Source organism: Rhagoletis pomonella, unplaced genomic scaffold (assembly GCF_013731165.1).
Source record: "Rhagoletis pomonella isolate Grant_MI unplaced genomic scaffold, Rhpom_1.0 Rhpom_scaffold_00008, whole genome shotgun sequence".
Classification (NCBI taxonomy): Eukaryota; Metazoa; Arthropoda; class Insecta; order Diptera; family Tephritidae; genus Rhagoletis; species Rhagoletis pomonella.
In genome coordinates, this window is record NW_023458562.1 from 34,672,330 (window position 1) to 34,687,849 (window position 15,520).

The window sequence follows — 15,520 nt, forward strand, 5'->3', positions numbered from 1 at the left end:
TACTTTCTAGTTTTCCAGTTTCTGGAGTGTAAGGGAATCAATCGATTTTTTTTTTCCCAAATTATAATGCAGGATTTCCACCAGGGATGAAATGACAAAGTTATTTCATTTTTTTGATTTGCGTTGTAACTGCCGAGTCCAATAAGGCATACTACTCTTTTCTTATGACCAAAGTTCGGCATTATAAAATAGCCGTAAAATAGTCTTTAATCATGTTCTTATCGCAAAAAATGTAGGAAAAAGATTTTTTCTTAACAGCGGTCGCCCCTCGGCAGGGAATGGCAAACCTCCGAGTGTATTTCTGCCATGGAAAACAGCTGCTCATAAAAATACAATCGCCGTTCGGAGTTGGCGTAAAGCTATAGGCTCCTCCCCTTTGTGTGACAACGTCAAGACGCACGCCACAAATCGGAGGAGAAGCTCGGCCAAGCACTAACATATGTGTAAGCGCCAATCTATTATTTAATCATGTTCGTTTTCATTTCAAAATAATTTTTTGCCACTTTAATGGCTGGTGGAAATTCGGCATAAGTGTAGATTTTTTTGGCATTATTTCAAAGCTCACAAGTGATAAAAATTACAACGCTCTAATTTGCCAAGTGGCGAAAGAGTTCTTCTGGGATACGTATTATATAATAGCATGTTGTCACCACATCATGATCAAATCTGTTATTCATTGATTGCAAAAAATTACTTCAATATGGCTATAAATATTTAAAAACTGTGGAATTAAATATCAGGGTTGCATTGGGGGCAAATGTAAATTTGTGCAATTAAAAAATTTTGTATTCTAAAAAAAACACTTGCAAACAAAATTTGTATTTATTACTCATCACATGCTTTTGCTAAAATTTATAAGTAATTTTACGGCCGATTTCAACAGCAATTTAAATGAAAAATGACTTTTTCCCTTTTTGTAAGTTTTCATATTAAATTAAATTAAAAAATAATGATTTTTCACTTAAATTGCTCTCGTGGATCTGGCTACACTGGTTTACAGCAAAAATGTTATATGAATGCCACTATCCCATTCCTATGTTGATTTGCTCGTTGATAACTTTTCGAGATATTTGCAATTTACAGTTATTCAGCTTAAAAAAATATTGGTTTACGAACCAATTGAATAATCATAATACGAGATACGGGAAATGAAAGCAGATAAGCATTTCTGACACCTCTTGTTTTCGATGCAAACACTCTACCTACTCGGGTGTACGTGGCGTATGACTAACACTCTTTTCTGCTCATATTTCATACAAAAAAATCCTTGCGCATTTTCATTTGACCAATCATTATTTTCTTAATTATCCATCGATTTTCTTCATTGGTAGCTTACAGGCTTTAACACAAGTGCTAAACATTTACACAGAAACTGGTATTTTTTGAATTTATTTCATGTTAAAGTTTGAATTGTTTGCATTTTTCCATAAAAAAAAATGTGGAATGATTAATTAATTTCTCAGAAATTGTCAGGGCTATCGAAAGGTGATGTATATACGGTTTATGGAGAATTTGTTTTCGTTTGTCGTATTTAATTGGTTCGTAAAATAATCGTATTTAATTGGTTCGTAAGATATACCTGATTAAGTGGAACCACTCGCTTTTTAAGCTGAATAACGGTAAAATGCAAATATCTCGAAAACGTATCCATACAAAAAAAAATAATTAACTCGATTTTCGGAATCAGCGAGCGATTCTACATACAAATTGGATAGTGGCGTCTGGAGAACAAAATCAAAATTAAAATTTGTGATCCAGTGCTATTAGCGCACTTTTATGCAATATATTTATGTGTGAAATTAAAAACAAGAATTTTCGTTGAGTGTTTAAGGTGCCAAATTAATATTTCTTAACTTTAATTTTTTTTTACAAACTAGTTCTTCCTATGTATATTTAATTCTCCAGTTTTTAATCGGCCTAGTTTTTAATTTGATTTAAACTTTACTCTTGTAAAAATTCATTTGTTTTTTGTATTATTTATTGCACACGTTATGTGTTTTTATGCACTTAAAATAAATCATTGATTTTATATTTTGATTTAAATTTTGCTGTAAATAAAGGTATGAAGAAGTGCGTATTAATGCTCACCAGGATTTATAAACTTATAGTAAATATTTTTATTTTGAATTATAAAAACTAATTTCTATAAATTAAAGCGTACAGATAATCAATGAAACAATACGATAGGTTGAATATTTGTTATTTTCGAACGACTCGAAAGTGTTGAGATTTTTCTATGACGAGTATCTTTTTATACAAAAGTTTGGAAGATTACCAACCCTTGAGTTTTAAATTGTTTATTACGTATTTTAAAATATAATGTTAATATTACTTGAAGTTAGAAAATCTTGCGCCTAGGCCAGCTGTTAGGCTCACCGCGGCGACCGGATTCATGTAAAAATCTTCGCGCTTTTAATTGGGAAAGAGGGTTCTAAACCACAGATGAGAGTAAAAACACTCATATTTCAAAATGGTTCTCTTTTTTATAAAGCAATCGCATTTCTGGCTAGTATATTTCAGGACGAATGGATAAGGATTGAGCCAAGAGCTTGTGTGAGCAAATCCAATTTTTGGCAACAAATGTCAGTTACGCGGTTTTGCATTATCTTGATACGCGGTTTTCCATTTTGTTGATACGCAGTTTTGTACTTTAATCGACGATATACATATTATGTATACCTTGGAAGGTGTTTCAGTTTAAAAACGGTGAGAAGAGTTGAGCGTATAAAAGCGATTTCTTTAAAAGCAAAAACGCTTCGAAGTTTTCAAGTTTAAGGGACTATAACTATTCATTTATTTATTTTTTGCAAAAAACTAAAAATTTGTATGCGGTTCTGCTTTGCTTCATTATCATATTTGTTATTTTTTGCTCGCTTATAAATAAATTTGTTTTTGCAAATCCAAGTTAAAGAATACCATTAATTTCAACCGCACATGCTTTTACTGTCTATGCAGAAAATATTTTTGTTTTACAGTTTTTCTTAAAAAAGTTTGCAAAATAAAAAAATAAAGGTCTCTTTTAGAATATGTACTTGTAACATAATAAATTAGTCAAAATCAACTAACAATAGGTTAAATCGATTTTATCATTATAAATACCTATTTATCTTATATGTATGTGCATACATCAGTTAGTATAAGCTGCAAAATGCATTGTCACGCAATCAAGTACTATCTCAATTATTTAATTGTATGTGCACTTTATTTAAAAAAATTTTGATTTCGTTGTTTTTAATTTACGTTTTTTTATTCTTATTTCTCTTACGCATGAAAACACATTTTGGACATCGCTACGATCTCAAAACCAACATGAACTACCTAATTTGCTGCCTAACTGTTTGTTCGCTTACCGTTCGTACCGTACCATCCTGTTCAATTGTGATTACAAATCAAAACTGACCACCACCACCACCACTACCACCACATATGTACATGCTACCATCTCGAATTCAAATAAATAAATCAACAAATCAAAATATGTTATATTAATAAACATGCAATTGTAATCAAATGGCAAATAATCCTACGCGCTCTATTCCTACAACGATTTGTTTACCATTTTTATAAACCATATGTGTTTGTTGTGTGTGTACATCTTTGGACGCAAATCATATACATATTTACCAAAAATATGAAATACAAAACAAAAACATATAGTTTCCTCAAACAACTTAGAATGACGTCGGCTGTTAAGTCTAGCAGGCATTTCCCCAGGAATGTGCCATTACGATCAACCTTTCATTCTGGTGAGTTGTCCCTTTTAAATTTAGCGTTTGTATACTATTATATAAGACAAGTATTTTTGTTATTCAAATAAAGATATTGAATAAAACAAAATTTAGGCTAAATTTTGATTTTCCACATTGGCTTGAAAAGCACCGATATTTCAAAATGCATATTTATTAAATTTAAATGTTTTCGGTTGCAACACAAAAGTATTGTATGTACCTTGTAAATGCACAATCGTTTAGAATGTGTTGAACGAGTACAATAAAATAACATTAGATAGAAACTGCATACACAATCTCATTGTATACAAAAATTTTAATTTAGCTTAGATTTGAATTAAATGCAGTTAATTTTCGAAAATAGCTGTGATTACTCCAGACCTCAACTTATTTACTAACCTCAAAATCGAATATAATGCAAAATTTCTCAACTAAGATTTATTGATATTAAAAACTGATTATAGGATTTCCTTCTCTCGGATCGGTTTCTTTTCCTTTTCAAGTGTATGGGAATGCTTTTTATACAATATTATTCAAACACCAAAAACCATTTGCTGACATCTTTAGTTGTCGGGGGGTGTTAATCGGTTGCTTGCTATCGTAAAATTCAAAAACAAAGCTTTTGCATGCTTTAGGGAATTTGTAGGGCGATGTATAAAATTGGAATTTACTAAAATTAACGCAAATTGTTTACCACCCAATCGCGCAAACGACCAATTTCATTTAATTTGCTTTGGTCCGCATTCACAAATACATTTATTTGATTGGCGAAAGTTAAGTTTCAAATTAAGCTGTTTCATTTCGTGCTTTAATTTTACTAAGCTTATACGCTTAGATCTTTTTAGTAGGTCGCCCGAGTTCAACGCATGAAATTGTTTGCTGCAATCAGCTTTATTGCTTAAATTTGCGAGCTCTGGCGCAAAGTGAAAGCGAGCTTATCATACCACGGAAAATCTTATTATTCATTTTTCAGACATACTTTCCTTTGAGAAATTCATTTTCTTAAGAGTATTTCGTTTTTAAGCATGCCATTATAATTGAGTTGTGTATTTAGTTTCGAATAATTCTTTATGTTATACTTACTACCGTAATTATTTTATATAAGTTATCCCAAGCACTTAAATACTCGACGTGTACTTTTCTTTTTATACTATAAATTTGAGATAACAGGGGATATATGTAAATCGAGAAGTCACAACTCATCCACAGAGTAATACAAAAGAAGAATAACAAAATAATGAATATTAGGACTTAGATTAGTTATGCTGCTATAACTAGTACCTAGATATTTACATTCCCACAACTTGTTGATGGAAGCGTTTCGTTTTCGAAATTAGCACTGTTTGGAATTATTAAAAACGAATTAAATGTCAAAAACTTCAAGCAAATGCGATGTTGTTATTGAAACGGCATAAAAATTCCTCCAAACAATTTTGACAAATGTTGATATAAAATCTGGATCGTTCGTAGGCCCTACGGTCGCGATGGAATATTTTTACTGAGTGCCTCTTTGCCCAACACAAGCCTCCTAAGGGTATATTTAAGCATCTTGCTTCGACTCAGATATATGAATAACACTAAAACACAAAGCTTGATAGATTTTTTGTTATATTTATAAACTTTCGCGTGCTCTCCTTTTCGAAACTCGTCTATTATTAATTCATTTGTATACTCTTGTAATTCTAATTAGCTATCTATCATCCATACACAATAGTCAAATATATTTTCTAATGCTTAATTTTACAGGCCAAACAAGGACTAGAAACAATGCTGCATTGGAGTACTCTGGTACGAGTGGTGCATCTGGAGACTCTCCGCATCCAGGCAGAATGAGTTTTTTCTCGAAACTGTCATCCCGATTCAGTAAACGGTGAGTAAAAATAAACAAAGAAAAGATAAAGAAAGAGGCATAAAGTACACTTGAAAAAAATTTATTTTAAATAATGCATTTTCACCCATTCTCAAATTCACCATTCTTAATTTTGTTGCCCAAATATAAATTTTATAATTATTTCAAACATTTTTAAGAGATGCTAAAGCATTAAATATTTCAATGCTAACGTTAAAGAAAAGCACTTCGCTTCCTATTTTCAAACCGTGATATATGTGCATATACATATGTATTTAAGGAGAAACGCAATTTTTAGCATGCTATAAAAAATAATATAGAAGAACAACTGAAACAAAAACTACAATTTTTTGCCAATTAATAAAATTTGCATTTAATTTTCATATACCACCGAATGTATTTATTAACACTATGCTAATTGTTTTTTTTTCCTAAGCATACATACTGTGTGTGACAATCTTTACTAATTTCCTCATGGCAAGTTCATTATCAATTCATTTAAGTGACAATATTCGTAATAACAATAGTAAATAACCTCATTTTCTGGTGTACGGAGATATGCTTCATTCACATGCGTACACATGTATTTGTCGTGACGCCGGTGTTGGTTGTTGTAACATTTTAGATTTTCTCAAAATTTTCTTAATAACTCTGCGACATTTATAAACCTTGTTGCCTGTGAGTAATGCTGCCATTAATTGTTAATTTTAAATCTCATTGTGCCAGCTCATTTGGTAGACTGAAGTGGATTAAGCTAAGAGCGGAAAAGTATTTTTCTTTTTATAAATTTTTTTTTACATTAAAAATGCGGGTACCGCGTGTTTCTGAGAGCTTATATTTTAAATTAACCTAATGTGGAGTTGTCGCGTTTCGACGTTTGAATTTTATACACAGGCAGTTTTATGATAATGTAAATCTAGAAATATCTACAACAGATTAAACAAATGAAAAATGAAGTCTAAACAAATTGCTCGTTGCCGTTTAACTCCATAAGCCAAATATAAATGAGCCAAGTCCAGCTCTTCAGCACAGCTTCAAAACGTTAAAAAAAATAATTTAAGGCAACGAGCTTCTTCTAAGCGATTCCAATAAAGCACGACGCACTTGTAAAAAATTGTACCTGAGAGGTTCAGTTCTGCAGTATCTTCTCCAGCATCAGAATAAAGAAATCACACGAAAAGGTATTCTGGCAACCTACTGCAACAGCAAAAATTGCTCGATTCAAACACAAACAGCTTTATGGTAAAAATTCGTAGAACATGTGGTTTACGGCGAACGACGTACATTTATTCAATGTACATTGGGGAAAACTGGACTTCTTTTGTTTGAAATGGAATGGAATTCTACAGGTGCAGCAATTTCTATATTGCGTAAAAATATTATTCAGCTAGAAGAATTGCTTGGAACTTTTGTAATAATGTAAAACAAAAGCTCTTAAAGAAACGGTTGTATACTTGTACATCTTTATCATTACATTTTTCTAATTAGTTATTCCTCAACGTTTACTAAATGAATATTTTTGGTTTGAATAATATATTACTATACTTCAAAGCTTAATATCTTAAATTCTCCTAACGTTTTTACAATTCAATTTCAATTTATTGCCTGGCACATAGTCTTTAAAATATAAAGTTTCATTTATAAAGGGTTTTGAATGTCGTATAGGTATTCAGAAAGTTTTCAATTGTGAAAGCAGTTTATATGTACATAGAATTTTCATTAAATCAATGCATTTGAAAGCAGGATGTAATAGATGTATGTACATGCATAATAGCATTTGTTCTAATACGAGCTTCAAAATATCTACATATACATATTTGCTGGGAATTTTTTGTAATATTGTTAATTGCAAATGAAATGAATTTCTATTTTTCGCATATAAAATGTACATATATAGATAGGGTGCGTTCAGAAATGCATCAAGCCAAAGCACCAGTCTCTTTTTTTTCGTTCCCACGACAGACGGGTCTACGTAACCGGAACGACCCAGATTTATATCTGGCCAAGGACTGTCACTCCAGCAACACTCGCCAAAAACCCTTTGGGGAACTTGTATGCTACTACAGCAACAACAACAACATCAGTCTCTTTTATTTCTAAACTATAATTGATGGAAACGTCTTATTTACGCAACTATGTTACAATTCGGCTGTTAACCGTGGTTGCGCATGTTTAACATTTCTATCAGTTATAGTTTAGAAATAAAAGAGACTGATGCCTTGGCTTGATGCATTTCTGAACGCACCCATACTTATACATATGTTGAAACAGGTGATTTAGGCTGCTATGCAGACATACATAAATCAGCAATCAGAATACTGCGTGCCTCAGCGATCGCCTATTATTAGCTGCAATTTTGACTGTAGCAAATAAATGGTTTGATGAAAGTTTTGCCTCTATTAAAATTGTTTGTCTCTGGTCAGAGGAGGCTGCGCAGAAAAAATGTACATACATATATTTTTTTTTAATATTCTCAATGAATTGTCTTGAAACTATAGAAAAAAAAATATGTGAAAAACGATTCGGAAATGATTCGGAACAGTTTGGTGGACGACTGGCTTCTCAGGCACCAAATTTACGTAATTCTTTTGAAACCACTCCCCAAGGTTGCTTTGCCGTATTGGCATGAAGTGTGATCAGACCGAAAAAAGTGTATATTTCATATAAGAATATAAGTAATGTCTTTTGCAAGCCTTCCTTTACGTACGTACATAAATCAGCTGCTTCGTTTTCCACAAATGCAAATGGCTTACTAAACAGAAAATTTACTAGGAAATGTTTTCACTTTTTTGCTCAGATTTTATCAGCGACAGTTCTTCGAGAATCGCCTGTAGAAAATTCTTGTCCAAGAAACAGAAAAGTTTGCTAAAACTTAGTCTGTATAATTGTATTGGCTTATGAAAAGTTATCTTGGCTTGCATATTAAACAAGAGTCATTGCAAAACCTTGCATTTGACATTACTGCGTCAAAAAAAATTTTATTCACAAAAATATTATGGTTATTACGCGTTAATGCCTCGTAACCAAGTAAACCTCGTAAGCTTACTTAATTTTGTATGGAAAACCGGTTTCTTTACGAGGTTGGGAGGCATTTGCGCGTTTAAATTAATACCCATGTATATCAAAAATTAAAAATTAAAATATTTTCGCAACTCCAATTTCCTCTCTCTCGTTCTTAGGCTCTTCCTTTTTGTCCTCCTGCTAATTTCTGCAGTAAGCTGTTAAAACGTAAACAAAAGAGGTTAAGCACAGTTGCTGTTCATTCTTTCTTTCTGCATACTTTTAGTAGTTCTTTTTTAATAAAAATGAGCGAATCATCGAGTATTGATGAAGTGTTGCAAAATGTTAGTAGGTATCTGTGAATACTCTTGAAATATAAAAAGTTATTAAAAAATCGCGCAATTGTCAAAAACAACGGTCAAGTGTTTATTTGCTAGTTTCTATATTTCGCTCTGTGAGTGTAATTCTGTAATTTTTCCCATTTTTCTCCTTCCTGATAATTATCTGCTAGAAAAGTAAAGAAACAAAGCTAACATTCATTATGTTGTGACATTTAATACAGACTTAATAAGATACCAATCAAAGCGAACACAGACATTCAACAATCATTTTGACAATCAGCACAATTCGCCTTGAAATCAGCTACTGTGGTAACAACTTCTTGTATGAAATTCGCCTTGATACCAATAATTTCCTTGAATATTACAATATGGGTACAAGTATGACGGACAATTTTATTTGACACAATCCTTAATAGAAATCGTCACTATTTACAGCTATACCTAAATAAAACGTCAGCGTTGTCTAGCTGTTAAAAAATTTGCATGCCCATGTATGAAATGTACCGAAATAGCGGTTTAAAAATCCGATTTTGACAGGGCGCTAGAAAGTGAAGTTGGCTGCAGAAATCGAAAGAAACTGCCATTTTCGTATTTCACTCACAAACCTATGCTCATTGTCGCTGTTAATTCAACATTAACTTAGCGTTTCCGGTTCTGTTAAAGTAAAGCACTTCAGCGTTCAGCGTTAACGCTTGGCGGCAAAAAACGCTTCGCTCAACGCTTTTATTTAGGCTGTTGAACCTCAAATTTTTACGTAAAAAGAACTTGTAGCTTCTTCGCTGAGTGGTAAGCCTCTCTACAGATGCACACGTACCATTTTTTAATATTTACATACATACGTACGTACTTAGATCGTGCCCTGTAGTTCTAGAAACTTAGATTTCACAACGATAAATTTCTTATATGTATATAGCTTTAAACGGCGATTTCTTGTTAACTTTTTTAGTTTCGACAAAACAAAAACAAAAAAAACTCCCAATAAATATGAATCTTTTAACACTTTGGCTTCAACATGAAGCAATCGCTCAAAGCTCTGAGACGATATTATAAAAAATTCTGGACTGAATATAATTTTATCAATCGTAATCTTTACTCTGGGGTTTTAATAAAGAACAACAAAAAACTAACATTAGAACTTTCTCCATTTTGTATTGAAGCAGTGTGCATGTAACAGCATGTTTTTAATTCAAAAATACAAATTTGCACTTAAACCAATAGAATGGCGCAGCTATGTAGTGACTACACACCATTTTCTAATAAGTAATTTCATATTTTTTGTAATTGAATTCTTCTATTACATTAATTGAAAAATTTTAAATATTGTAGTAGTATGTGTATGTAAATTGACTTAAATGCGAGCTAGTTAAAGTCAACCAAAGGCATGCAATATGTTCTTCCAACGCTTATAGCCTATTTTCACCTTAACTGCAGTTAGCACCTTTATCTTCCGCCAAGGGCGCATTCACAACCGTAATAGAACCAGCAAAAAAAAAATCAAGTAAAATTTTCAATTAAAAAATCTCGTTAAACCTGCTGTAAGCCAAAGATTAGCTTTGCAACTATGTACTTTGTTTTTTATGTCCTTTGTATATGTATGCGCTTCGTTAAGTTTCATGCGATGGAAACGCAAATGTCTTGCACAGCTATTTACTGCAGTTAAGCTTTCAGTAGAAATGTGCTGTCAATAGGATATAAATCATATTATTCCAGGGATTTGTTTGTTGGACCTTTCTTAAGTTTTTTTTTTGGAGTTGTTTGATTATTATTTTAAATTTGTTTTTTTTTCTTTTTTATACGGATATCTTTTTGATCATGCAATTTTAATTAATTTAGTTATAATATTTATAATACGTTTTTACGACGTCTTGAGTAAATTGGTTGTACCTACTGCCCGTTTGTAGACAGCGAAAGGTTTTTAGTTCCGTCTTTTGTGGTATATGTAACAGCTAGACACATACCACAAATTGGAGGAGAAGCTCGACAAACACTTGTCACAAAAATGTGAGTGTCAAATATTTATTTAATTTTTTTAACCATAGAATATCCATGCCATGACATACATAACTACCGAAGTCTCCTCTTAAACTCCATCTGCTTGGGTTTATTTTTTCAATCGGTTCAGTTGAAATTACTTATCTTTCAAACGATGCACATATTTTCTTGCGTTGGTCACACGCCGGAGTTTTTTTTATCAGTTCAAATAAGTAGTTTTCACAGATTGAGTGTCCCTTTACGATGTAATTTACGCCATTCTATTGAACTTTTTACATTCCTGCTGCGCATGTTAGAGGCTTTTTGCCTTCAGTATTTTCGTTTGGTTTTACTGATTCCATCTCTAAGTATTAAACTTGTGTACAGGGCTATATTGGAATATATACGTTTACATATACATAAATACAATCTCTATCGAATACGGTTCGTTATACGGTTTTCCCCTGGCACCCTGAATTACTTTGTTCGCTTCCCCAATTACGATCGCGAATTACCCCATTGCACGGGCACATTCTTAATTCGATTTGACAGTTCTCTATCTCTGTTTTGATTTTTCTTTCTTCGCTACAAAATTTATGCAAAATGTACTTAAGTTATTGCTAAAAATTTATAAGTTTCCGTATTCAATTGGTAATCTACACATGTATAAACTTTACTTATCGTACTCAGAAAAGTGCCACCTTTGATTTGTGAGCTAGTTTCGATAAAATTCCAAAAAAATTAGAGACGGCACGTATTATACGGCTTTCCCATGGCACCCCATTTACGTACATAGTTCGCTCTCTCATTCGTAATTCGCACTCCAATTACCCTTCGAATTACGTAATTCGCCATAGAAAATTTTTGAGAGCGCATTACCTCATTTGTTGGTAATTTTGATGCAATTACCATGCGAATTACGAACAAATCGTTGCCGCCTCTAATTTTTATCGGAGATTTATCGACTGGTACTTTTTTCTGAGAACTAAAAGTAATGCTAATAAAATGTGTTCATCACCTACTTAATACAAATTTTTAGCAATAGCTTACATTTTGCATCAATTTTGTAGCGAAGAAAACAAAAAGAACACATAGACGGAGAACTGTCAAATCGAATCAAGAATGTGCCCGTGTGTGGTGTAATGCGCGATCGTTATTTGGGGAAAGAAACAAAGTAATTCACGATGCTGTGGGAAAGCCGTATTAGACAACCCGTCTGCACTGCACAGTCAAATCATGAATTATTAGCTAACAAATTCGTTGTCAAGGAGAAGTTCAATTTCTTCCCTGTGATTACTTTTTTCTGCTAAATTAAGCAATTTAAAGATATTTTTACTTAATATTTCATTGGAAATACGTTTACAAACGTATTTTCCTTGCTGGCGCCCATTTTTTGTTTACCTTCACATATGACATTACTCCTCTTCTTCGCATAAATAATTGATAAAACTGTGTTGCACACCGAAAAGTTATCAGTTTAATCTCAAATTTCTTCAAACTAAGTTGTTCGCTTCGCGCTTTAATTTGACAGTTAATTCCCACCCCTCTTTCTTTGTTTTAATATTTTCTATTCTCTCTTGCTCTGACAGCAGAGTTCAATAAATTTCCCATTAGAATTAGAGACGGCACCGATTTATTTTTCGCAATTCGCATGGTAATTAGATCTGAATTATACAAGTGAATTACGTAATTCGAAGGATATTTGGAAAGCGAATAACGAATGAGTGAGCGAATTACGGGCCATCGGAACATCGTTATATACGAGGGACAAATTTTGTGTGGCTAATCTGTTTTTTTTTTTTGAATCACAAATTAGGGAGTTAAGCTCCAAAATGAGAAACATCTCTGTATATGAAAACATCAGTATTAAAGTTTCGTGGGAACAAACTATTGCAAGACATTATTGTTTTATTTAATTTTTTATATGCGTTTATAGAAATACTATTTCATTTGCCAAGTGACAATCCAATCCTTACATTTCTTCCAAACCGCGTACACGCAAGAGTACATGTGCATGTACGCAAACGTTTGAATATGATGTATGTACTGTGTTTAGTAGCCCTCGTAGCATTCATTTAATTATATATACATACATATACATACATAAATACATACTACCTATATAGTATGCTTATATCCTTAATATGCAGCTTGTTTTGTGTAATATTTTGCCATCTTTTTTTACGCGTCATAAATGTGAAGTCAAAAAAAGCTATAGAAATATTTAGCAAATGGTCACATGCGTTTGTTGCTATACAAAAATTACATTTGTATGTTTTCGGAAACAGCTAAAAGTGATGTACATACATACATGCATACCACATAAAGAATAATAATAACAGTTAATTTGGGGAGAGCAATGAGAAATAAGAAAATCAGCTTTTTACTACAACATATAGATATATGTAGCTAATAAAAAATAAAAATAAAAATAATAATAACAACCTCTACTACTATATTACGTATGTATGTTAGTAAAAGCATCTTTAAAAATTACTTCTCTCCTTCTATTTTTTATTCATTTTATATCGCACATGCTATATTTGGATTATTCGGTTTCATAAGAAGAATATCTACTAGTTGTTTTTGTCTTTTCGTTATTTACATATTTCTTTTCTATGTTCATTTGTAGTGGTATTCTTCAGTTGATTGAGATATTTAATGTTTTAGTATTTCTTGAAATATTACCAAACAATATTTTTTTAACAGTGAATAATTTCTTTTACTATTATTTTTTCTTTAATTTTAGGCCAAACCAGTAAATAACAAAAACAATGTTACGATTTAACGAATGCTAGTAGAAATTAAAACGAAAATACATAATTGAAAACTTGAGTGAATGAAGGAGAGAAAACATTTCAAGTCTGCGGCAACGTTGAAATGCGAAATAATCAGTAAACGCAACATATTACGTTTGAAAAGTACTACGCCTATACTTTAAATAACTGTAAACAAAACGAAAGTTTGCAAAATAAAGTTAAAATTAAAATAAAACCCAAAACAAAAAACTAAAAACAAACAAAATAGAAAAAAAAACAATGCTAAAAATAAGAAACGTCAATATTAACGTCAAAATTAAAAAAACAAAAAATATTTTTTTTATATCACAACATTCTGTAGCAATAAGATCGCGCTGAAAGTTATATAAATTTTAAATAAATTAATAAATTTTCGTTGATTTAAGTTAAAAAATAGTAAACGCAATTGTGACCATTTAATTTCTATAGTTTTTTGTGCACTGTATTATCAAAACTAATCTAACGTCGTGATCTTGAAGCAAAAATCTATCTACTATGTATTAAATTTAGTTCAAGCATGAATAAATATTGAAGATAAGTAATTATTAATGCAAGTAAAAATGCAATGCTAATTAATGAAAATTAAGACATATACAAACATGCACATGCATTCTTATGTCTATCGATTTATACGTATTGTCTCAACAAATATATACATACATATAAATAAAATTTAATAAAATTGAAAAGTACTACACTCACCACGAACCAACCAACCAACACACATACCCACTCAACAACTACTACACACTTGGCAAAAGGCAGCCTTGATAGAACGAAGAAAAAGAACTGGTTTAGTCTATTTCCTAACTGTTCTATTAGTTTTGTGGTTTATTTAAAGCAAAACCAACAGAGCAGCTAGATCGTTAGCTTTGTAAAACTCCTAAATAGTATGTCGTACGATATGAATGCATATTTGTCAATACTTTTAAGTAGTTAATAAAATTTGTGTATGTATGTGTTTTAAACAACTCAATAGACGCAAATAAACCAATTTAGTAAACAATATATCGAGTTTATATTACTAATAAATGAACTTGTATTATAATTAAAAAAAAAGAAGAAATTACACAAACACACACATACATACATAACATTACATTATGGTTCGTTAATGAGAAAATCATTAAATGTAATATAATTTAGTATAACTATATACATAAGTATACATAAATATATTATAATCCCGTTTGTGTAATAAATAAAGAAATACATAAATAAAAAGTGTGACTATATTATTTTCAAATACAATAATTTTGAAAATAAATCACGTATTTTATAGTTAATGAATAAGAATATTCTCCACTCTACATACGGACAGATGGCATGAAATTTTGATACATTTTAGTTTCACTTTTTGGTTTTATACATTTATATGTAGAATGTAGATATGTATGGTAGAATATCCAATATGTGTGTAATATGAATACAATTAATAAAGCATGCTACTTGTACATAATAATCTTAAAATGTTAATATTCGAATTTCGAAAATCAATCGGAAAAGAAAAGAGGAAATTGGCACACTAATTAGCCAATCTCCACTAGTTTTGAGTATGCTACAATGAAATAGGTTTTGCATAAAAAAAAAAATATATGTTTACAAGCTGGCAATTCTCAGCATAAAGTAGTACTGCTAGTATTCCATACACATTTTAAATCGGATTGAGATTAGGAGATGCAGAAAGGCAAGATGGTAGCATGGCATGAAATCTTCATTCTGTTGGACCATAAATTTAGTTCTAGTGCGCCGCACCGTAGAAGATACGATACCCATTAAAGCTGTAGCAAACAGTAGTAAACGTGTTCCGATTTTGCTGATATGCGCTACATG

General features: G+C 31.5%; 1 protein-coding gene across 3 annotated transcripts in view; it reads left to right on the forward strand.

Moving 5' to 3' along the window:
* LOC118744679 (serine/threonine-protein kinase MARK2) overlaps positions 1-15,520 on the forward strand; it is a 40,926-nt gene that overhangs the window by 16,508 nt on the left and 8,898 nt on the right. The window contains exons 12-14 of one of the 3 annotated variants that reach the window (XM_036477858.1): positions 3,676-3,746; positions 5,475-5,598; positions 13,639-15,161. In XM_036477858.1, the coding sequence (XP_036333751.1) occupies positions 3,676-3,746; positions 5,475-5,598; positions 13,639-13,651 (208 nt within the window). In that variant the 3' untranslated portion in view covers positions 13,652-15,161. Of the gene's footprint in view, positions 1-3,657; positions 3,747-5,474; positions 5,599-13,638; positions 15,162-15,520 lie in introns of those variants that run through there. The other 2 variants (XM_036477857.1, XM_036477859.1) reach the window with 2 other exon arrangements.